At 41.9% G+C, this 24,931-nt stretch overlaps 1 protein-coding gene across 5 annotated transcripts in view; it reads right to left on the bottom strand.

Moving 5' to 3' along the window:
* TENM1 (teneurin transmembrane protein 1) overlaps positions 1-24,931 on the bottom strand; it is a 1,699,828-nt gene that overhangs the window by 178,222 nt on the left and 1,496,675 nt on the right. For all 5 annotated transcript variants that reach the window (XM_075940969.1, XM_075940972.1, XM_075940971.1 and 2 more), the window contains one exon: positions 19,321-19,521. In XM_075940969.1, the coding sequence (XP_075797084.1) occupies positions 19,321-19,521 (201 nt within the window). The remainder of the gene's footprint in view (positions 1-19,320; positions 19,522-24,931) is intronic.

Here is a 24,931-nt window from a genome sequence, read left to right as displayed (position 1 = left end):
GTTCTTATATTCTTAGCAGTCCTACCAACTTACCAGGATTCCCAGGGTCTAACAACTTAGGCAGTTCTTCTGGGTCTGTGGCACAGTGGGAGCCTCCCTCAGCTCCAAGCTGAGGCAGTAGGGGAGAAACATTTGACAGCTCTCCCTCAACTGAATTAGAGGGTCAGTTTTTTATAGTTCCAGTTCCTGCCCTACCCCTCTGCTTCCAGTGAGGCAGCCATAGCTATCCCAGTTCTGCACACCAGACGGCAGTTATGAGTCCCCGATCTGTCACGACAGGAAACCATACCCACAGCCCTCCGCTGAAGTTACCTGAGCCACTTCAATTACACAAACTGAGGAATTGCTGGGGGTTTTTTACTTGCACTATACCAGTGCACAACTGAAACAAGGACCTTTACAACCCTAAGAGCTAGAGACTTAATTTTGTTATTAAATGAAACCTTAGGGTCTGCAGAAAATGACAGGACTGCTTTCACGGCTGTTTGTGACTTTTTTACAGGTGAGGCACAAATCACAGGAGAGTTATTTCCACTCCCACTCAGTGTATAATTTAGTAGTTCTTAACAGCTTAGCTTATTTATAGCAGTAAGGAGCAAGTGGACATAAGAACAGGAGGTGCCACTCCTCTGCTACCCGGACCAGTATGGGGGACAGAGCACAATGCAGGCCCAGGAATCAGTAGCGGTTTGTAGTCCACCTCCTCAGGGCCCACCCCAAGGGAGGAGCCCAGGGAGGTGTATGTCCCATTCCTGCTCCCTACAAGCTCTTTGCAGCCCACACTGAACTGCTATAATCCTTCCATAGTCTTACCAAGCAGTGGTTACCACAGCAATACCCGTATAAAAAGATTCCTGGGCATGGTAAATTGACATGGTGGCAAGGCAGCTGCTTGAGGCATGACTAGCTATATCAAGATTTAAGCCTCATACACCAAGCACTATATTCTTCAAACTCTCTGACACTGCATTTTGCTACGGGAAAGAAAGAGTTGTGACATTTAAATCCAATCACAACTTGTCCTCAAATCTGTATATATTTAGCAATTACATACAATAGAATAGGCAAAATGTATTTTATAGCTGTTGGGAATTCTTGGTTAAGCTGTGCCTCACTTGCCTCAGCTTATGAGCTGCCCCTGGTTCAAAATGACCCCTGCTTTCAGGCTTTTATGAGATATAGTCATATATGTTTCACACACAGAATCCATACTCCTCTGTCTCACACCATCTAATGAGCAAGAGACTTCTAAAAAACCATGTTCAGCTTAAGCAGTCAAGAATCTTTATGACATGTCCTTAATTCTGGAAGTTCATTAATTTTGTGAGAAGTCATCACAGCATTATTGGTAGATATTCTTGAAAAGGAGACAAATATGTTGATTGTTCTGAGGCTAATCTGAAAAGCATTAAAAATTCACTTCATATTCTTTATTTTAATTATCTAAGTCAATAATGAATTTTCTTAACAGTGTTTTATAATAAGTTTCTACTTGCATAATAGGAAAAGGAAAATTAAAGCTAAATATTTTATAGTTTCTAATGACAAGCTTTCTGTTATTTCAACACTTCAGGAATAACTCAGCTAAAATATTATGTTAAAAATACAAAAAATATATGTAAACAAAAGTTTTCAAATAATCTTTAAAAAACTTTCATTTTACTTTCCTCACATATTTAAATGATGAACATTGTGCTACAGATATTCTAAACCCTTAAGTTTCATATTCATAACTTTGCTATCCATTTTTTAATAAATGGATTTCCATAAAGATTAGAAATTAATCTAACCCAACTTTTACCCAATATGTTTAACTGCTAGAGGCTATGAAAATTCACCTATCTAGGCCTAATAATGTTTTTTTTCAATTTAAATATACATTGCATTTAATAAGCTTGCATAATAATTTCAACAATATTCCTGAGCTTTTTAAATTACCTTCCTGCTGTGTCCTGGAGACAACCCTGTTCTACCTTTCATTTTTCAGTAAATGATTTTTTCATATAATTTTTTTCTCCTACAAAGTTCAAAAACTTAAATTGCAAGTTTCAGAATTGATGGAGCTATTTTTGAATGAACTAAATAGAGGCATTGTCTACACTATAAACATTTCTTATTCCCCAAATGAAATACGTTATATTGGGAAAAGCACTTTTTGATGATATAACTGTGTCTATACTGAACATTTTGTTGAAATAGTTGTGTCAGTTAGGGTCATGATAGAAATGTATAGACTTCTTTTTAAACTTCATAAATCATCCAACATTTTTACAGATGCTCTTTCTTTCTCCCCATCATTTTCTTTCTTACTTTGTTTTCTTAATTTCTTTTCATTATATGGGCTACTTTTAATTTTTCTTTTCCCCCTCATAGACTACATATTTTAAAATACCGTGTTACAGCTGGAAAGCACCCTAGTAAAGCGTTTACAATGGGATGAAAGATTAGACTTAAACTGTTATTAGACAGGTTCTCTTCTGGATCATTATCTTCAATGGAGCTGTGCTGATTTAACATGAGCAGAAGAGCTAGCCCTATATGTGAAAGTTTTATGCATTAAAAATACAATAGTATACCATTGCTGCTGAAGGACAAATGGGTGTAAGAAGACTCAGGGACTCTAACTGGACTTTTAAACACTCATGAGAGCAACTGCCTGAATGGATGGCCAAGAGGAAAAGGAATGGGAATCAGGGAACCTGAGTGATACAGCTTCCTCTCTCTCTTCTGTGTTGGCCAGTGTTTCTTAAACTTTTTAAGACCAAGGAACACCAAACAATAATTTTTTTTATAAGGAACACCAAGGATATTTTGTTGAAGTTGGGGGGGAGGGAGGGGAGAAGAAGTTATTGATCAAAAAAAATCACCTGCCCCTTTAAGGGCAGCCATTTTGAACTCTGTTGTTCTCCCATAGCACACTTCCAACTGCCTCATCTCCGGTGTACCACGGAACACAGTTTAAGAAACACTGGTGTTGACTGTCAGAATTGTCACAAAAATAATTACTGCAGCTGTGATTAATAGTGGATTTACTTGCTTTTTAATTGTGCCTATTTAATACAGACATTTTTATGCCATTGCTTATAATAAAGAATATCATACTCAATGAGCAGTCGCAAAGTTTCTAAAGGGTTACTCATGAAGCAGGATACTCAGTGAGGTTAGGTTGGCAAAGTATCAAGTTCTCAACATCACGGCATGCTGCGTTCAGTGTACACACACTAAAAACCATGATCCAGATTCTTATTCAGTAATGTATAGTCCATCAGTGCAACGTGACCACCAGTCCTGACCATATTGTTGTGCCACCACTTCCCCAAACAATCAATTTGACTTTTAAATGTAACTGCTCGCTTTTTGCTTTTAAGCTTTATGCAGAAAAATGCTTGTTACATATCATTTCTTGACTTCCAAGTTAGATTTCTTACATTTTTATCTGTCATAAGGCATTGCCATCCAGTATATCCCTTTGCAGCTGGTCATGGCTCTGTAGGTTTATTGCAGTAGGGGACTTCTCAGGTTCTTTCAGTCAATCACGCAGATTAAATTGATTCAAGACATCTATCTTTCATGGTATCTGATTTATTACCTCCTTCTACCTAGTGTAACTCACTTTGTATTTAATGGTTATAAAGTTTTAACTTTTTGAATCTCAATGTCTACTGTCATTCCATAGACATTGTCTGCCTCCCATTGTCTGCCTCCCATTGTCCCAGCCCCTTATACAGTTCCCATAACCGTGAAAATTTGTTGATACAAATAAAAAATGCTGAAAAGGAAACATCAAGATTATATCAAAATTATAACACATAAAAATCTAGTTTCTAACAATCCTAAATTTAAATTAGCCAGCTACAGGATCTTAGCCCACTTATCCCTCAGCTCACCTCTTCCCTCACATTCACCCCTCAGCAGACCAGTGTTCTCTTGCTGTTGTCTGCCCTACCGCACCCATCCCAGCCTGCCAGGGGCTTGTTGTCTCCCCAGCTCTGGGTCCCACTCAGTCTACCAGGGGCCTGTTCGCTCCCCCCAGACTCCACCCCCAGGGGCTTGTTCTCTCCCCCATTAGTCCCCAACAGCTGCCAGGGGCCTTTTTTTCTCCCTCTGGCATTGTGGCAAGAGCCAGGGGGAGGTAAAGGATTTGGGGTAGGCAGAATACTTACCAGTGTGCTGTTGTAACCACCACCAGGTAGATTTGAACCTAGAACCTCTGAAGCAGAGTATAGGAGTCTCTACCCTCTGAGCTAAAAGCCAGCTGGCTCCCAGCCCATGCTGTAGAGGTCTCTTGGTCTTAACTGTTGCTATGGTCTAGGTGCCACTGCATGGTAACCACACTAGGTGTGTGGGTTACACTAGCAGGCAAGATGGTGGTGCCTCAGCTCTGCTGACCACTCTCTTGGTGGTACAGCTACCCCCCGTGAACACTTTGCAGGACAGCTCTCCCTTCAGGCTTGCTGTCCCCAGTGACCACTCTTATATTGCATTCCTCCAAACAGCAGCCCCTACCTTTGCATATTAAGGGTGTAGAAGGGAAACTGTCCTTTTCCTGGGGCTTCCGGTTGTCCTGGTACAGCCAAACTCTGACCTTGCTTTAAGTTAAGAGAAGAGGAAGCTGCATACCAAATTTGGTGACCTTACCTCTTACAGTTTAGGAGGCATTCTTGAACAGACTCACAGACAAACACATCTATCTATCTATCTATTTATCTATTTTTTAAATAGTCAAGACTTTCAAAGCCATGTAACTAGGGCTTACATGAATATATGTTGCACAACGGGATAATGTTATTTGGGACCTTGAACCATCTCCACTAAAATGTATTTCCATTACTATAATAACTGACTTATATGGTTTTGCATTTTTAAAAGAGTTACTAGGGCTACATTTTTCACCAAAAATCTTTATTGTGTACTAGAACTAGGAATTCTACTGTTTGCATTGTCACTTTTGAAATTATCTAAGTAATCAACAAGCCAGAGAAAGTAATATGCAGGAGAAAAGTGCATGAAGCTTGCATCATTTAACCTTCTGATAGACAGCAATTTTCTATTTTCAGAGGCAAATTAACCTTTTGTAGAATATTTCCCTGTATAGTCTATTGTAGCCTATATTTTATTGTGCCACTAAAATAAAATATTTAAAAAATTCTATTCTAGAAAGATTTGTGCAACACAATTTTAGTCAGATGATCCTAAAGGAGAACATTATAACTTTGAAACCACAATGTCTTAAGGAAAATTAAAACATAGCATAAAAGGGACTTTATGCTTTCATGTGCACAGCATGGTATAGAAACTAATTTTCAAAGGAAATACAAAATTTAAGCATGCTGATTGTTTATAGGAGGCAAGTTTATAGTTCAATCAACTTATATTGAATTGTATAGTAAAAGTTTCAGTAAAATGTGCTTGTAATTCCTTAGCTGAGCCAAATTTTAATGCTTTTTGTTCATAAAACAAAAATTTCCTTTATTGGATTCTGACTAGGAGAAAAAACCCTTTGAATGCAAGAGAGGTCATTTTGTGTCACTAGCTTTTATGAAGGACATTTTCAGTCAGGACAAAAATAATCAAAGTGTGTGGCTATTGTTGAGGTCAGATGAGGCTTAAAATGACAATGACTAAGAAGGCCTGATTGAAAAGAACGCTGCAATTCTCTGGAAACTACTGGAACAGCAAGCTCCTGCCAGAGATCTAACTAAGTGAACAAGCCCCTCTAAACACACAGGGTGCGTCTAGACTTGACAGCTGTCTACACTGGTCGCTTGAATTTGCACAAGAGCAGTGATGTTCTAATGTAAGAATTCAGTGCTTCTTGCGCAAATACTTTGACGCTCCTGCTCAGGGATAATTCCGCTTGTCCAAGAATACTTACGCAAGAGGGCCAGTGTAGACAGGCACCTTAATTTTTTGCTAAAATGGCCATCTGAGCTTTTTTGCGCAAAAGCGCGTCTATACCGGACACAAATGCTTTTGTGCAAAAGCATCTGTACAAATCTAGACGCTCTTTTGCGGAAATACTTTTAACGGAAACACATTTCCATTAAAAGTATTTCCGCAAAATCATGCCAGTCTAGAGGCAGCCACAGATTTTTGCTTACTTGCTTAGGCACAGTGTGTGCTTGAGGAACTGGCTCGTGTAAGTTACATTAAGTCATTTTTATGCCGAGATGTTACTTTGCATTCTGATGAAGTCATGATGAAAAGCAAGTCAGGACATTTTAATAACTGAGTATGAGGGTTATAACTACTATTGTCTTGGTAGTGCTGCCATACCACGATTCACAACTGCTTCCATGAATGTTTCCTGAGTACTCAGGATACAAGTCCTACTCCTGGTATTAGGATGCAAGTTCTCATAACTCCCAGTTGCAGTTTTCAAGACGATGCTCTTGACCTCTCTGTTGTTGCAGAGCATTAAGTTGGAGAGACTCAAGTCTTCTCTCCATTTACTTACATATTATGGCATGGGTAGTGGCAATGAAAGCTTCTCCACAGTTCCATGTCAGGTGCCTCACTGGCTGCTCTAGAGAGATCAATTCTACCAGATACTACTGCGGAGCTCAGACTCTATTTATATTAATTGCTTGGCCTCTGTTGATTTGTTTAATTTGTTTGCTTACTGTGAGAAAAAGTGAAAAGGCCCTGTCATCCCGAAACAAAATCCTGTCAGATGCTTCAACATTGTCTTTGATTTCTTTTATATTAGATCCAGCACCATCTGGAGGTAAGGGCTATAGAAGCAGACATAGTGCTACCACAAAGCACATCACAATTATTAGCTTTTGAAAGGAAGAAATTTTCAGTTATGGTTGAAAGAGGACTGTAGGAACAGAGGGAAAATCTAAGATTCAAAGGGAAAAGGGAGGAGAAGAGACAATATTTTTCACATCCCATTCAAGTATTACCAAGGAGCAAGGAATCAAACAAGGGTTGGTATGCAACACTAACTCTCCAGTTGTCTCATTGTCTCTTTCACACCCCTAACCTCTCCTTACCACATAAATCAATATATGCCATCAGGTTGTTTTGGTTCATTCTGGTCTTCCATTTGCTGGTTTTTGCATCTAGTGGGCTAATTATTAATTATTATTATATTTTATTTCTGTGTTTCTTGTTGCCAAAATTTCTCACATTTTAATTTCTCCAGGGACTGAATTAAGCGTTCCAATCATTTACTGCTATTAATTATTTTAAAAGGACTCTCACTCACAAGATGGCTTTTTACAAACTCTTCAACAGGAAACATAGATCACACGAGTCACATAGCTTGCTCTTTTCATTGAATAAATATCATCTTTGCAGATGATACCAAGCTGGGCGGGGTTGCAACTGCTTTGGAGGATAGGGTCATAATTCAAAATGATCTGGACAAATTGGAGAAATGGTCTGAGATAAACAGGATGAAGTTTAATAAGGAGAAATGAAAAGCACTCCCCTTAGAAAGGAACTATCAGTTTCACACATACAGAATGGGAAGTGACTGTCTAGAAAGGAGTACTTCAGAAAGGGATCTAGGGGTCATAGTGGACCACAAGCTAAATATAAGTCAACTGTGTGACACTGTTGCACAAAAAGTAAACATGATTTTGGGATGCATTAATAGGAGTGTTGTGAACAAAACACAAGAAGTCATTATTCTTCTGCTCCACTCTTCACTGATTAGGCCTCAATTGGTATATTGTGTCCAGTTTTAGGCACCACATTTTAAGAAAGATCTGGAGAAACTGGAGATGGTCCAGAGAAGAGCAACAAGAATGATTAAAGGTGTAGAGAACATGAGCTATGAGGGAAGATTGAAAGAACTGGTCTTGTTTAGTTTGGAAAGGACAAGACTAAGAAGGGACATGATAGTGTTTTTCAAGTATCTAAAAGGGTGTCAGAAGGAGGAAGGAGAAAAAGCAATGGGCTTAAACTGCAGCAAGGTGCAGGTTGGACATTAGGAAAAACTTCCTAATAGTCAGGGTGGTTAAACATTGGAATAAATTGCCTAAGGAATCTTCATCTCTGGAGATATTTAAGAGCAGGTTAGATAGACAAATATCGAGGATGATTTAGACAGTGCTTGGTCCTGCCTAAGAGTAGGGGACTGGACTCAATGACTTCTCAAAGTCCCTTGCAGTTCTTATAGCGGTAAGAAGAATATTTATACAGTATCAAACAATATACAACAAGAGAATCTTCAATCATCTTTTAAATTTGCAGTATGGTAATAGGTCAACTCCCCAGAAATTAAAGAGAACAGTTAGACAAAATTAAGAATGTAAGTCTTCCCTACAGAACATACAATTGGCAATGATCATAACAAAAAGATTCTTGGATATGCTAAAAGAAGAAACACTATAAAAATGCTGAGTGAAAAAGAGCAAAAAGAGGCTATAAAAGTATGAGACAGTTTACCTCAGATACTGGAAAATGTTTCAAGGGTATTTTCACTACAAAGTAGTGTTTTGGGTGAATACCTTTATCCTTAGTAAATCAGAATGACTGACATCCACAACTTGCAATTTCCTAAATTTGAAGAGTTTTTTGATTGCTATGTAATGGTTTTGCCTACTTTTTTCAAGTTGCAGGTTTTTTATTTAATTTTGAAATCAATTTGAGATGTCTTGAGTTACATTAATATGCTGTACTATGCCTTCACTCATTTTCTTTTGAAGCACTTCTTTTAAAAATGCATATTTCTAATTATTTTTAAATTACTCTACTTTGCACATTATCATTTACAATGATTACATTTTGCATTTTTTCAAAGCACTTCAGTTTTAAAGATCCTCTATGTTTCAAAAGATAGAAAAGAAGAGGCAACAATCCATTTTTACCCTTTGTGAAATTGTCATTAATTTTGCCAGTGGAGAGCTGATATGCTAAATATATAACATCTACTTGTCATTGGGATACATGCACTCATGAAAAATAGCAGTCGTTATTGTTTTACCAATCATATTGGCCCAGATCCCTTAGTATAAAACTGGAATAACTCTGATGGAGTCAGTGGAATTACACAAGGTATACTGGAGTTTTGGGCCTGCTTTCACTCAGGAATATGATGTAGAGGAATAAATAAGAGATTGGCATTTTCCTTCCATTTTTCTTCACATGGCCCCATTTTCCGCTTCTTAGTCTCAAGGTCCCATATTATATCTTAATTCCCTCAGACACAGAACTAGATGAGAATCTCTTCATGGATTGTTGATGCTGCTGCTTCATTGAGTGACCCCAAAAGGGTCATTGCTGAGTCATGTGAAGAACTTCTGTCTATCTGGGTATCAGCATCTGGTCCCAGAACATTCAGCAGAAAGATTAAAAGAATTTTGGATCAGACTCTGCAGATGCAGACCAAAAACTATACGGTAGTTAAAATAATTAAAGAGAAAATCATCAGTTATTTTGGAATTTGTTGGTGGCACTAAAAATAATCCATTAATAGGACTAGAATCAGTGCTCTATGCTGGTTGGTGTTCTAAGAGCTACGTAGTATTAGTAGTAATCATAATAATTCTTATTATTTTGCCAAGTGTGCAGTTCAACACCTCTAAACCACACAGGTCAGATGAGCCATATGGTGGGGAGCTGAACACAATGGATTTTAACACATATCCACAACTCGATAATAATTCAATATGGTGAACAACATTCGAGCCTTTGAAAAGCCCAAGAATGGCTCTTTTCAGGAAAGGAGTTTTTCACAAAAAAAGTTTATAATGATTTTGACCATAAAGAGACTAGCACTTTTCTGCTTTACGTGCACATCTGGAAAAGATTAAATGGGAAATGGATATCTGAGCCCCATGTTTCTCTCTGTATATGTCACTAGTCAAATGGATAAGTAAATTATGACTATAAGAAAGGTAAAACCTGTAGCTTTTATGTCTTCACCCAATTGAGGTTGCCAAAGGACTGATGAACAAAGAGAAAACCCAGGGACAAAAATGAAGGAACAAAGGAATTGAAATTCATAATGTGGAAAGAATTATGAACCTAAAACACTCACATTTACATTCTGACTAATGGTACAGGACTTTAATTCTCATTGTTTTAGGAATTATTTGTTTTTCAAAAAATTAGCTTACAAGACAGATGAGAAAAAATTCCTAGCTTGTCTATGACCACTGGTTAAGGTCATTAGGATGTATAAGGATGTTACTCATCTTGTGCAGCAATGGAGGTTCTTCAAGATGATTGTCCTTATAGGTGCTCCACCTTAGGTATCTGGGATGCCGCTGCACCTCTCATCAGAGATTTTAGATAGCAGTGCCTTCTGGCAGGCTGGGCACGCAATGCAGACGAGACGCATGGTGCCACTACTATGCATACACAGCCAACCATTCATTCAGTTTCTTCTTTGTCCCAGAAAAAAAACCAATTATGTCCAAAGCAGAGGAGAGGAAGGGCAGATGGTGGAGCATTCACAGGGACTACCATCTTGAACAACCACCGTTACTGCCAGGGCCCGCTCTAGGTTTTTTGCCACCCTAAGCCAAAAAATTTTTTGGCCATCCTCCCCACTTTGCAATGGGGGTTTTTTTTTTGGACTGTTTTTTTGACTATGCACCAGGGAATTTGGTTGTGTTGGTAAGAACAGGGAATAGCGGTTTTGTTTTAACTTCCTCACAAGGGCCTCTCTGTAAAATATGTGCCAGCAGAGCCGTCTTTATATACATTTGCACAATAAAAATTTGAATGTACAATCAAATAAGGAATATATATATATGGGATAATAAAAAGTCAATTAGAAGGGGGGCTTTTTTCGACTTTCTACAACCACTGGCAGAGGTTAAAAAAAATCTTATTCGGTCAAGGTACCAAAGCACGATGGCAGGGAACCGATTCCGTGTAAACTCGGATTTCCGTTCTGCCAGGGAAATGGCTGCATGGTGATGTTTTCAAGGCTGGCACTTGCAGGCTGGCCCAGTTTTCTAGCCGCAGAAGCAGGTGTGAGAAATAAAACTGGAAATGCAAAGGAGCCTTTTGAGATTCGGCAAAGAAAACCCCCCAAAACAAACGGCCTGGGAAAGGGCCCAAGCCTGAACTCAGTGTGTCTAGTTGGGGGTGGAGGGAATCATCTGTTTGCTTCACTGCTTCGTTCCTGAGCTGGTCTCCGCTCGCCCTCTCCAAAGCCCCCCTGAACCAGGGACTGACCCAGCACCTTGGGCCGCTCCTAGGAACGTGGCTGGAGAAGGTTACTCTTTCCCACCCGCTCTTGCGCATTTGTCTAATCGCGCTACAGAGCGGGGGAACCCTGCTTTTTCCTGCACCTTCCCGCTGGTGGCAGCGCGGCTTTGGTTCAAGCTTTCGGTGGCTGTGCCGTGGGAGAACGTTAAAAGCCAGGGGAGGAGAAGGGGCGCAAGAAAATCCACCGAGGACACATGGGTGGGAGTGAATTCCTCTGCCCAAGGGGCTGCTTTCTGTCTCGGCCAGCCCCTCGCCTGCCCCACCCCTGCTGTGTTGCTCAGTCCCTCGCTGGAAAAGCCCAGGATTGGTGCGACTAGGGGAAGGGGGCTGCCAGTGGCCAGGGCCAGTGGCTTTCCTGGTCACCTTTGGTGCCTTTCATGAGGGCGCAGTTAAGCCATTTCCTGACTGGCTCCCCTGCCCCTGCATGCTGATTAAATGATTCCACGCCGGCTTCCTGAGTATTAATTTAAAATCAGCGGGGCAGGGCTGGGCATTGCCGGGGATAGCTGCTTACCTGGAAATGCCGCCCCTGGATTGCCAAGTGCTTGATTTGCTGGTGCCTAGAGCCAGCCCTGGTTACTGTATAAAGCGAATAACAATCTCCTTCTTTGAGGAGTGTCCCCAGGGTGATCCACCTTAGATGACTATGGAGCAGTACCCATGATCGGAGGTGGGTGCTTTGGCTAGTCAGTATCGTGCACCATGTACTGGGGGCTTCCCTGCTGCCAGGCTCTTGGGAAACCGGAGCACAGGGCCTGACCGCCCGGAGTCCAGCTGCCCTTGTGGAGACTCACCCGCTCCCCAGCGGCTGCCGGAGCACCCCCGAGCCACCCAGGGGAGCCACCACACTTGCCTATCTGCTCCTTCTCTTCTGGTCCCAGTGGGCAGATGGGCAGCCCTGGCCTCTGCGGGCAGGGCTGGGGCAGAGAGCAGTGCAGGCGGGACTGCATGGGAAAAGGTCAGAACAGCTCCTTCCATGCTGCTGCTTTCCTCACATCAGCAGGCTGCAGTGCCATAGAGCACCGAGGTTAGAGCCAGGCCTGGTGTATGCCACAGCCGAGGGGGCGGGGGGAACAGGGGCTGGCTAAGGTAGGGGGAAAGGGCCCAGGCTGGCGGGGTGGGGGGAGAGGAGGGTGAAGGGGTTTTGGCCAGTGGGGGGGAAAGGGGGAGAGGAAGAAGGAGGGAGAAAGGACCTGGGCTGGCGGAGGGGAGGAGGATGAGAGAGAAGGAGAAAGGACCTGGGTTGGTGCGGGGGAGGGAGAAGGGACTCAGGGTGGCACAGCTGCAGCCAGGCACTCCCCAGTGGCTGGGGGGAAAGCTGGGGTTTCCTACCCCCCATGAGAGGGGGTTGGCTAGTACAGTGAGCAGGATGCACAGCACCATAGTAACTATTAAACTATACTACAGTATGCTAACTATAATGAGAATCTGTGAAAAATATTGAAAACATTTGAAAATGATTAGAGAACAACTGCGGTTCTGGCTGATGCCAGAGGTGTCAGACAAAGAACTAAAGGGATGACTGGCTGTGTATGCTTCATGTGCACAGCCTACTGAAGGGTACTGCTACCTAAAATCTCCAACTAGAGGTGCAGTGGTGCCCCAGACACCTAAGGTAGAACACTCACAGGGACACTCCTCAAAGAAGAATAGTTGCTTACCCTATAGCAGGGGTGGGCAATAATTTTCACAGGGGGGCCACTTCATTAATTTTTGTGGGTAAGTAGGGTAAATAATCTTTTGAGAAATTTGATACTGTGATCTGAGAAAAGACCAAACATGACTGTAAAGGCAGATGACAAACTGAGAGCTCCATAAGCTGGACTTTAACAGAGCTGAATGACAGACTGGCCTGTAATAAATGCAATGAAATAGTTAAGTATCTTCAGTACTGAGACCTGGGTTGGGAGCAGACAATGTTGGGCTGCCATGTCAAGATCCTACTCCACCTAGATGAATACATCCTTCTGGTAGATATTTCCCTGGTATATATCAGGAATTCCTGGATCCACAGTGAGCAGCATCTGTCTGTGGTACTTACAGAGACAAGAGTCACACTGTCAGATGCAATGGCTCTGGGCCTGGATGAAGTACTTGGATGTGGTGCTGTATGATTATGCCTGGTCAGTCTTGTAGCTGGATCAGAATCTGAATGGACATCTGTAAGAGACCTGTCAACCAAAAGGGTCATGGCCAGTTGCATACTATAATAATGATCATGGCTTTGTCTCTTTTGATGGGGAACATTTCTCGTGAATCAGAGGAAAATGGTGAAGCAAGATTTGGCTCCATTAAAGGATGCAGGCCTGCTCAGGAGCAACAGTTCTGACACTCTTAGCATTTTCTTGGTGGCATTCAAATCTAAAAAGGTTGTTACAAGGAAGAGGGAGAAAAATTATTCCCCTTAACCTAGGATGATAGGACAAGTCGCAATGGGCTTAAATTGCAGCAATGGATATTTAGGTTGGACATTAGGAAACATGTCCTAACTTTCAGGGCGGTTAAGCACTGGAATAAACTGACTAGGGAAGTTGTGGAATCTCCAGCACAGGAGATTTTTTAGAGCAGAATAGACAAACATTTTTCAAGGATGGTCTAGATGGTGTCTGGTCAAGCCGTGAATGCAGGAGACTGGAATTGATGACCTCTTGAGGGTTCTTCCAGTTCTATGACTCTAAGATTCTAAGATTCAACTCTTATATACTTCATCAATTACTGTATAAATATACATTTCCTTCTTTATTACTAGCCTCCTCTTCTCATTTCAGTCAGTTCTGCCAGAGTTCAGTGTTGGCTATATCCATGGGCTCATTTCACTAACATTTACTCTTGAACATAGTCCTACTGAAGACACAAGGATTCTTGGTCCACCAAGGAGCAGCCATACATCTCAGATTAACTGTTTACATGACTAGGCCTAATGAATGTAAAAAAATATTCAGGGTGCGTCTAGACTACATTCCTCTTTCGAAAGAGGAATGTAAATGAAGGAAATCGAAAATGCAGGTGAAGTGCAGATTTACAAATCTCGCACTTCATTTGCATAATCACATCCAATCGCTTTTTTGAAAAAGTTTTTTTTTTTTTTTTTTTTAAAAGCAGTCTAGACGTGGTTCTTTTGGAAAAAAAAACCTTTTCTGAATGAAGCCTTAGTCCTGAAAAAATGAGGTTTACAGGGTTCTTTCGAAAATGGGAGTTTTTTTGAAAGAACCACGTCTAGACTGCTTTTTTTCTGAAAAAACCTTTTTCGAAAAAATTATCAAACGTGATTATGCAAATGAAGCATGAGATTTGTAAATCTGCACTTCATTTGCATTTTCGATTTCCTTCATTTACATTCCTCTTTTGACAGAGAATGTAGTCTAGATGCACTAACAGTGACAAAGAACAAAAACTATATTGTAAAGCATACCCCTAACGTGACAGAAGTAAAAGTTATACGTGCAGTTTTAATTTTGTCTTTTCTTGACTTTTTAATGCTTATTTTACAATTAGAGTGTTCTTACAGGCTAGTGTTTTGGATGAAGAAAAAACAGAATGTAAGCATAGCACTTGTATAATAATTATATTTTCAAAAGGTCTAGCTGAACAAAAACAAATAGAAAGGATTCTGTTCCTGTAAACACTGGTTTGTGACATTGATTTATATAGCAATCAGGAGAATCGGATTGATTAGTGAAACAACTTTTGAAGTTATTTTCATAATCAGCAATGAGAGGGAAATGAATACCAAAAATATATCCCAGTTCTCTGGGGTTTGCTTAAGTGTGGGAGTATATTGGTTTGACTATCTCATTTTTATAAAATTTAATTGTCAACTCTTAATAAGGGACTACTGGCTCTAGTGGTACTCTCCACTGTAACTATAGAGACTCTCTCGCAAGCCAGTAGAAACTTTTTAAGTATGATCCATTCAAGTTTTTTGTAAAGACAGATATTGCCTTTACACCTTCCCAGCTAAAGTATGCTTAAAGTTTCATCCTAACGCTTGTCACTGTTTCTATATAAATATATATTTCTGATTTGGAAAATAATGTGACGAGTTTTCAAATGCTAGCATACCCAGATTATATCCCACCTAAACCTATGGAGGAGGATTCGGGGAAAGGAAATCTTTCATATATAATGAAGTCCAAATTCATAACAAAAATAACAGGGAGGATCATTAACGTTTGGCTTTGTGTAACAATGGATGTTATCCATCATTTGTAGTGTAAGTTAAGACTAGATAACTTTCTACCAGCTCAGGCAGAAATCATAGGCCTGATGCACAAATTACTGAGGCTATGGCTGCACCACAGAGTTTCACAGTAGCACAGCTGTAGCGCTACAAATGCAGACAGTCTAAACAGATGGGCAAGAATTCTCCCATCAACTAACTTACTCCAGCCCCTGCAAGTAGCAGTAACTATGCTGGTGGGAGATATTCTCCTGCTGGCATAGCACTGTTCACTTCAATGCTGAGGTTGGTGTAATTTACATCATAGTAAGTGGTAATAGGTACCTAGCCTAAGTTAAATTCTTTGGCCGGTGTTATACAGGAATTCAGACTACATGATCACTACAGTTCCTCCTAGCTTTAAAATCTGTTACTGTATGAATAATTCCATTAGATGTCAGATTTTGCCTCCAAATTAGGCAGATCCTAAGGGATATGCACAGGTCTCAGGGGATTAACCCCCCCAATCTCCTTCATTCTTGCTGATGGCTGCCTCCATGGCCCACATCTCTTCTGAAGAAGCTCTTTAGAGCTTGACCAGCAAGCTGCATCTCCCTTGGTGTAGACCTCAAACCCACGGCCCTCTGCAAGATTCAGACAAGATTGGTGTGGGATACTGCAGAGATGACTGAGCCCCACTTCTCATGGACAAGAAGATCCAATCTCAGGCAGAGCCGGCCCAAGGTACGGGCCAACCGGGCTACTGCCGGGGCGCCCCATTGTAGGGAGCGCCATGCGGGGCTGCCAGGCCGGAAGGGGGCGGCACCGTGCATGCTCCTTGGTGGCGCCATGCATGCGCCGGGCGCAGGGCCACGCATGCGCCGTGCACCCGGGGGCGGGGCCACACATGCGCTGGGCACCCAGGGGTGGAGCTGCGCATGCATCGCACTCCCAGGGGCGGTGCCGCGCTCCCGGGGCACACGAATGGGTCGGGCCTGCCCTGATCTCAGGGAAGCAATTTAATCCAAAATAATGCACCTTTGCTACTGCTATCAATTATGGTTCAACAATAAGTTTTAATTTTCTATTTAGAAGTATGACAATTGAAAAATAACTACCTACAGCAGGGCTACTCAAGTTTGGAAGCCTCGGGGGACACAATGATTCTCACAGCACATGCTGAGGACCACAACTTAAGTGTGGTTGTTTATACATGCAAATATATATTCAACTATATGCAAATAGCTTCTTTTACACTGACAGGCATGAAGGCAAAGTTTAAGGCAAGACTACACAACACACAGGCCCCATTCTGCTGATATTAATAAAATTCAATATTTACTAGATTTCTACCCATATGACGGCACTTTTAATGAGCAATGACAGTCCAAGAATTTAACTACTAAAACACATATCAACAGAAGGCCATTCTATTGACTCGCCATTGTGGAGCATGTTCCCAGTGGAGGCCATGTTCAAAGGATCCCACTTGCGGGACGCATGTTGAGTCCCTCATAAACCCAAACTGCACCACGAACCACAGTCAAACAGGCTGTGGGCTGCATGCGGCCCACGGACCGTGTGTTGAGTAGCCCTGACCTACAGTGTTTTGAAAATGTTTTCATATTTGCTATGAAACATAGTAATTGCTAAAACAGCTCACTGGAGGTCCTATATTCTTGTAGTCTAATTACAAATAGTTTCCATCTACTGATAGAGATTATCTTGCATCTCTCACCTGAAATACAAGATACTAGGAAAAATTAAAGTGTCCTAAGCTGCCTGATCCACTGATAGTACAGGATTTATAACGTCCTCTTCTGATACTTTCCTTTCTCACTAAAATCAAGTGTTGATCCCAGTATGCACTAATAAGCATTGATCCTGGGAAGAAACAGTGAGCCAATATCTACCTTTAATATAATGTTCCCTGAACCATCACACCTTGGCAAGTAATAAGAAGGTGAAGAGGGAAGGAGGTGTTTCCCTATTCTTAGTAGAAGCAAGCAAGAAAGAAAAACATTAGCTCGCACAAATGGGTTACCTAGGGAGGTGGTAGAATCTCCATCCCAAGACATTTTTAAGTCCAAGCTTGACAAAGCCCTGGCTGGAATGATTTAGTTGGGGTTGGTCCTGTTTTTAGCAGGCGGTTGGACTTGATGACCTCCTGAGGTCTCTTCCAACCCTATGATTCTATGAAATGCATTGAAATAAATTTGGAAGCAACAAACAAGAAAAATCAAGTTCTCCAACAAACACAACTGCAGTATCTTTCTTAGAACTATTCAATAGTGTTTATCATATTTCCCTGCTTAATGTCCAATTGTCCATGCAATGAGACCCACTGACATCACAGACATTAATTTTTTGGAGATTCTGTGCAAAAGTGCCCACATACTGAACCAGAATTCTTTTGTACAAATTAGCCCCCATCATACTGTACGTATAGTTGGGGTTATTTTTCCCGATGTGCATTACTTTACAGTTATCCACATTAAATTTCATTTGCCATTTTGTTGCCCAGTCACTGAGTTTGGTGAGATCTTTTTGGAGTCCCTCACAGTCTGCTTCTGTCTTGACTATCCTAAACAGTTTGGTATCATCTGCAAACTTTACCACCTCACTACTCTTTTCTCCAGATCATTTATGAATAAATTGAAAAGGATTGGTCCCAGGACTGACCCTTGGGAGACACCACTAGTTACCCCTTTCCATTTTGAAAATTTACCATTTATTCCTAACCTTTGTTTCCTGTCTTTTAACCAGTTCTCAATCCAAGAAAGGACCTTCCCTCTTATCCCATGGCCATGTAATTTACACAAGAGCCTTTGGTGAGGGACCTTGTCAAAGGCTTTCTGAAAATCTAAGCACATCCTTACAGGACTAGTGCTCTCTAGTCATTGTACCATCATGTAATCACAATAGTTGTCACAGGAAAACAACCTACTTTATCCTTTCAACATGCAAACATGAAAACCAGGAGCTGCCAAAATAATTTTCATATTCACATCTGTAAGGGCAGTTCCCCACTCCAGCACTCTGATGGCAGAAGGTGGGGGCCCACAAGAGAACTTCAAAACCTTGCCTCTACAGGCTCTGGTTACAAAAAACTTCCTCCCAGAATCATAACACACAGATTTTGGGGAATCGCTGCCACCATCAAGTGCTACTTTATCTCTAAAAACCAGGGGTGAACACTTGAAACCACCCGCAGGGGTACCCCAAGCTCGTTTGCCTCAAAGAGCTTGAAAAAAGAAAAGAGAAAAACAAGCTGCGGTCTCTGGTAGCTGACCCCTCAGTCTGAAACTTGCAGCTATACATAGACAGACAGACCTTCCAGGACACAATAATCAAATCATCACCTTAAGAAAAGTGATTTTTATTACAAAACAAAAGATAAACTTGATAAAGCATACTTGGTTGCTAAATGCTACAGAGCATCTAAGGAAAACAAATTAAAACACAGAGAAAGTCTCTGGGCACTATGTAAGGTAGTAAATGGGGAGGGGAGGCATAGATTCACATAGAGCCTTCAAAACCAAACCACAAAATAAAGAAAAATTACCCTGAATGTGACTGGATTAATTTTTCCCTTTACATACTTCCAATTTTCTCTTTGTTTAGTCCACTCCCATGACCCAAATTCCGTGGAGACAAAGTAGTCCTGCCTGGGTTTAAATCATTCGGTGCGTCTCAACTCCTGAATTATCTTTCCCACACAAAGAAAGCAGGCAAGGAATCTATATCCAATTCAAATTTCAACACTCTTTCTCTAATGGTTCTCCTGGCCACCTAGCCAAGACCTTTTCTAGCTACCTGATTTTAAGCCCTTCATCACCACGTACTGGTCAGGACTCCTTCTGACCATTGTCACACTTCACAAAGTGTCATTATGGATTGTTTAAATTGTTTTTTTAACATGGTGTAGTTATATTTCTAATAGAAACTGAATAGAAAACACAAGAATTTCATAGCCTTAACTATACCTGTTGAACAGTCTGACCCTGTCCACTTAGGCTCACAGCTACAGATGCCGGTATCCACAAGGAAAGTCCCATGGCCTGAGCACTGCTCTTGACATATAGGAAGAGATGTCTCACAGTTTATGCCTCCCCATCCTGTGGAGCAGTGACATTCCCCTTGAACACAGACGCCATGGCCAGAGCATGTGGGATCTAAACAGTCCTCTGGAAAGAAAGAAATAAAATAGTTTGTGAACAACTTTGACATTTTAACATTAATTTTCCAATGTTAAGCAACTTATATGGTTGTTTTAAATATGCAATGAAATAGCTCTTGCACAAACATTTTGTTCAAGCGGAGGACTATTAACAGATGCAGAGGAAACAACATTATTCTACCGTGCTATAAAGGGCCAAATCTTGGAACCCTAACTCACATTAGCATTTGAAACTATTCACTTTAGTTGTCTTTACTCACACTCATTAGATTTGAATATGTAGGAAATTAAGAAATTTAGGTTTTCACTTCACCTTTATTTAACTCAATTAACCACATTTATCATTTAAACTACTCTGTGAATGTTACAGAACATGGTGAACAACAATGAGTATTCTATGATAATCAAGTACAACACTCTGCACATATAATCAGGTGACAGCCTTTGAACACACTTTTGTCACAGCCAGAAATATGCATAGGCATTTTTTTTCTCTCTTTAAAATAAAACTTAGAAGCCAATGTAACCTTCATGCAGCCATAGAGAACTCTAGGATCATTATGGCTCCACCTGTCATGGTCATTTTTATATGGACAATTTGTTAGAATGCAGATTGTTTGCCTTATAGACGTGATGCGCTAGCCCAGCCATGTTAGTATTTCAGTAACAGATGTGACCACAGAGTGAGGAGAGACATAATCTAGCGATCTAGAATACTGTTTAGTGTTTCTCGTTAGGTATGTTTGCACCATATTTTGTTTCTTTTATTTTACATATAGCTGTGGAAAGTGAATTTTGTCTTTGCAGCTGTTATGTCGTGGGGAGTTTCAGAGTATAGGAAGAAATCAGTGGAAAGGCAGAGAGCTGGAGTAGGTGCAAGTGTCCATTTTATTGCATAGCACAGAACTCACCAGAACAAGCCCAGACTAGCTGGGCTGACCCCAGTGACCTACTCAGTTACCATAACAACAAGATCTATATCTACAACCCAATATACAACATATTCCTCCCCCCTTAATAAAAACGTCCCTTTAAGAAAACAAAAACTAACTATGAAATGAGGGTAGAACGCCTCAAGTTCCCAGCTAACCCTGGGGATTATTTTGCCCCATCTGTGAGTTAATCTCAACTAAAGGTCCAGCCGTTGAGGAGGCCTCCTTTCTCTAGGTGGATTACGGCGGGCATCCGGCGTTCTCGCACCCGAAGATGTTATGGGTGCTGGCCTGACACTGGGCTGGGAACTTGAAGTGTGAACAGGTGAGGCTGTTGGATCAGCCTGCTCAGGGAGGAGGTTATTGTTCGCCGCTGGTGGTGATGGAGGAGGAGAGTCAGGAGCAGGTAATTCTTGACACGGTAGCTCACCAGCAGTGGGAAGGACAGGCAACTCAACTGGAGATGTGCCTCGGGGGCAGGAATAACCTGTCAATAACTGATCTACATGCCGCTGCCAGATGAGATCTTTCGCAGTCCGGACAGTATAGGAAACAGGTCCTGTTTGAGCAATAATAGTGGCAGGGACCCATTTAGCTCCAGGAGCATAGTTCTGAGCCAAAACTGTCTGTCCAGGACTAAAGGTTCGGTCTTTTGCTCTGGATGCATGCCTGATGACTTGACCTTCCTGCTGACGTTGCACAATTTGTCGTGGTTCTGAAGGTTTCAGCAAATCAAAGCACGTGCGTAGCTGACGTCCCATCATTAGAAAAGCCAGGGACACTTTGGTTGTAGCGTGAGGAGTGTTTCTGTAGGATAGTAAGAAGGTGTCCAGACTCTTTTGTATGAGTGAATGTCCTCTAACCGATTTCAAAGCTTGTTTCATTGTCTGGACAAACCTTTCAGCCAATCCATTTGTGGCCGGGTGATACGGTGCTGAAGTGATGTGATGGATCCCGTTTGCTTTCATAAAATTTCCAAACTCCTGAGACACAAACTGTGGACCGTTGTCACTCACAAGTTGTTCAGGCATACCCAAATGACAGAAGATTTCCTGTAATTTTTGGATAGTACTCTCAGCAGTAGTGGAAGGCATTATACAGACTTCTGGCCATTTGGAATGAGCATCTACCACCACCAAAAACATGTTACCTTCAAATGGGCCAGCAAAATCAACATGAATACGTTGCCATGGTTTTTCAGGCCAGTCCCATGGGTGCAGAGGTGCCAATTGAGGTGCATTCCTCACACCCTGGCAAGAAATACAAGCTCTTGCCTTCTTTTCAATGTCACTGTCCAAACCAGGCCACCAAAAATAGCTTCGTGCAATTTCTTTCATGCGCACCATTCCACAGTGACCTGAATGCAGTTGCTCTAACATCTGTTGTCTCAGTATTTTTGGAATAATGACACACATTCCCCACAACAAGCACCCCGAATGGGTTGATAACTCCGTTCTCCTGGACATGTAAGGTACAAGGTCAGATGAGACCTGAGAGTTCCATAGAGATGTTCCACACATCACTAGTTCTATTACTTGGGAGAGTACTGGGTCAACACGAGTTGCTCTCTTAACTTGTGCAGCAGTGATGGGCCTGTTCTCTACCTGCTCAAAGTAAAAGATTTCCTTCTGGCCACTATCTTGATGTTTGACTGGCAAAGGCAGCCTAGAGAGACCATCTGCATTGCCATATAGAGTGGCTTTCCGATATCTGATCTCATATGTGTGTCCTGAAAGCCACAATGCCCATCGTTGCATACGACTAGCAGCCATTGGCGGAATACCTGAGTGTGGACCAAAAATTGCCGTCAGAGGTCGATGGTCAGTGAGAAGTGTAAACTTCCGTCCAAACAGGTACTGGTGAAATTTCCGAATTCCAAAAACGATTCCCAATGCTTCACGTTCAATTTGTGCATAGTTAGTTTCAGCTGTGCTTAAGGTGCGTGAAGCAAAAGCAATTGGTTTCTCCTCTCCTGAGGGCATAACATGTGACAAGACCGCTCCCACTCCATATGGGGAGGCATCACAAGCCAACTGTAAAGGTAAGGATGGATCAAAATGCGTCAGGACCTCTGCATTTAGCAATGCACATTTAGCCTTGTTAAATGCAACATCACAGTCATCCAGACCTTGTTCTGGCCAAGGAGCTCGCAAAGTGGTTTTAATAGTGTGGCTAGCTGTGAAATAAACCTTCCATAATAGTTCAATAATCCTAGAAATGAGTGAAGTTGACTAACATTTTGAGGGGGTGGAGCTTCCACAATAGCCTTAGCTTTTGAAGGGGACTTATGAAGACCAGTAGCATCAATGATGTGTCCCAAATATTCAACAGAGGGCTGAAAGAATGCACACTTATCTTTACGGACTCGAAGGCCATACTCTTCCAGTCTTTGTAGGGTAGCCTCTAAGTTCTTAAGGTGATCCTCCTCATTCCCACCCGTGACCAGGATGTCGTCAAGATAGCACTGAACTCCTGGCAAGCCACACAAGATCTGGTCCATAGCTCTCTGGAACAAGGCTGGAGCAGAAGTTATTCCAAAGGGTAAGCGGCAGTAACGATAAAGCCCTTTATGAGTCACAATAGTCAACAGCTCTTGGGATTCCTCCTCAACTTGCATCTGTAAATATACTTGACTCAGATCAATCTTGCTGAACCTTTGTCCCCCAGCCAGGCCCGCAAAGATGTCATCGATGCGAGGAAAGGGGTATTGCTCTGCACGTAAAACAGGGTTAACAGTGACCTTAAAATCCCCACAAATCCGAATAGAACCATCTTTCTTCAATATTGGAACTATTGGAGTTGCCCATGGACTATGGGTAACTGGTATTAGGACTCCATTTTTGACTAGGCGCTCCAGGTCTGCTTCAACTTTTGGTCTGATAGCATATGGCACAGTTCTGGCCTTCAGATATTTTGGTTGGCTACCAGGTTTAATGTTCAGTTTCACGGTGATTCCCCTCATACTTCCCAGATCCTCTCCAAAAACAGCAGCATGTCTCTTTAATATATCAGTCAGACCTGTTTCTTCTTTAGCCATCCGGTGCACTTCTGCCCAGTCCAGTGGGATCTTCCTAAGCCATGATCTCCCCATTAAGGCTGGGTAATGGCCTTTCACCACAAACAGTGGTAATTCTGCAGTCCGTCCATTTAGTTCCACCTTAACATCAGTAGTGCCCAATAGGGGTACTGCTTCTCCTGTATATGTCTTCAGAATGATCTTTGTTGCCTTAAGTGGAAGATGCTTCAACTTTTCCTTATACACCGAGTCTGAGACCAATGAAACTGCTGCACCAGTGTCCACTTCCATGCGTACCGGTTTGCCATCCAACAGTGGGATTACCCAGTATTCATGGGAGCCCCCTTTCAAAGACAAAATATAGCAGGGCACTTCTTCTTCAGACAAGGTGTCGCTTTGATCATCAGGCATCTGCTCGATGGTATGCAGATTTTCGTTTTTGTTCCGCCAGGCCACAGGCCTCTTTTTCTTTTGTTTACAGGCACGCTCAATGTGTCCTTTTTTTCCACACTGTCGACACACTAGGTTCTTACACCAGCATTCTGCGTCATGGTGACCTGTCTTACCACAACGGTAACATTCCTGGCTCCCCACTGTTTTGTGAGTAGGTTCTTGGGACATTTTATGCACCCCAGGGGGTGCACTAAGGTATTGTGCCTCTGTGTGGCCAGTTCCAGGGAGACCGCAATATCAATGGCCTTCTGTAAGGAGAGCTGAGCTTCTGTTAACAGACGCCTCCGTATAGCTTCACTGTGCAGGCCACACACTAACCTGTCACGTATGGCATCATTTAACATCTCCTTAAATTCACAGTGTTCAGCAAGCTTTTTCAAATTGGCTACAAATTGTATAATGGTTTCACTTTCTTTTTGGTCTCTGCTATGGAACCTGTACCTTTCTGCAATTACCAGTGGTTTTGGAGCATAATGTGACCCCTGGATTTCCACAATGTCACTGTAAGATTTGGTCTCTGGCTTAACAGGGAACAGCAAACTGCCTCTACAACACTTAAAAATATTGGCACCTTCTTCTCTTCTTTAATGTCATTTGCAATAACAAAAAGTTCAAAACGCTCAGTATATACGTGCCATTGCTCTACAGTCTCCTCAAAAGGTCCCAGTGGCCCTGTAAGCGTAGCCATGGCTGCTGCACTCCCCCCCTTTTTTTTTCTTTTCCAGTCTCTGGGCTCCTTGATCTTAGTTTCAGTTTGCACAGGGTAGCAGTCAGTTCTTACCCCCACCTTCCAGAACAGCCAGAAAGAGTTTGTTTTCTTAAATTGACTTCTACTTCTTTTGTTGCTGGAGGCAGCACAGGTATCCCATCCTCGTCGCCACTTGTTATGTCGTGGGGAGTTTCAGAGTATAGGAAGAAATCAGTGGAAAGGCAGAGAGCTGGAGTAGGTGCAAATGTCCATTTTATTGCATAGTACAGAACTCACCAGAACAAGCCCAGACTAGCTGGGCTGACCC

The sequence above is a fragment of the Pelodiscus sinensis genome, chromosome 13, assembly GCF_049634645.1.
Source record: "Pelodiscus sinensis isolate JC-2024 chromosome 13, ASM4963464v1, whole genome shotgun sequence".
Classification (NCBI taxonomy): Eukaryota; Metazoa; Chordata; order Testudines; family Trionychidae; genus Pelodiscus; species Pelodiscus sinensis.
Note: the sequence above shows the minus strand (reverse complement) of the source record. Positions and strands in the feature narration are given on the sequence as shown.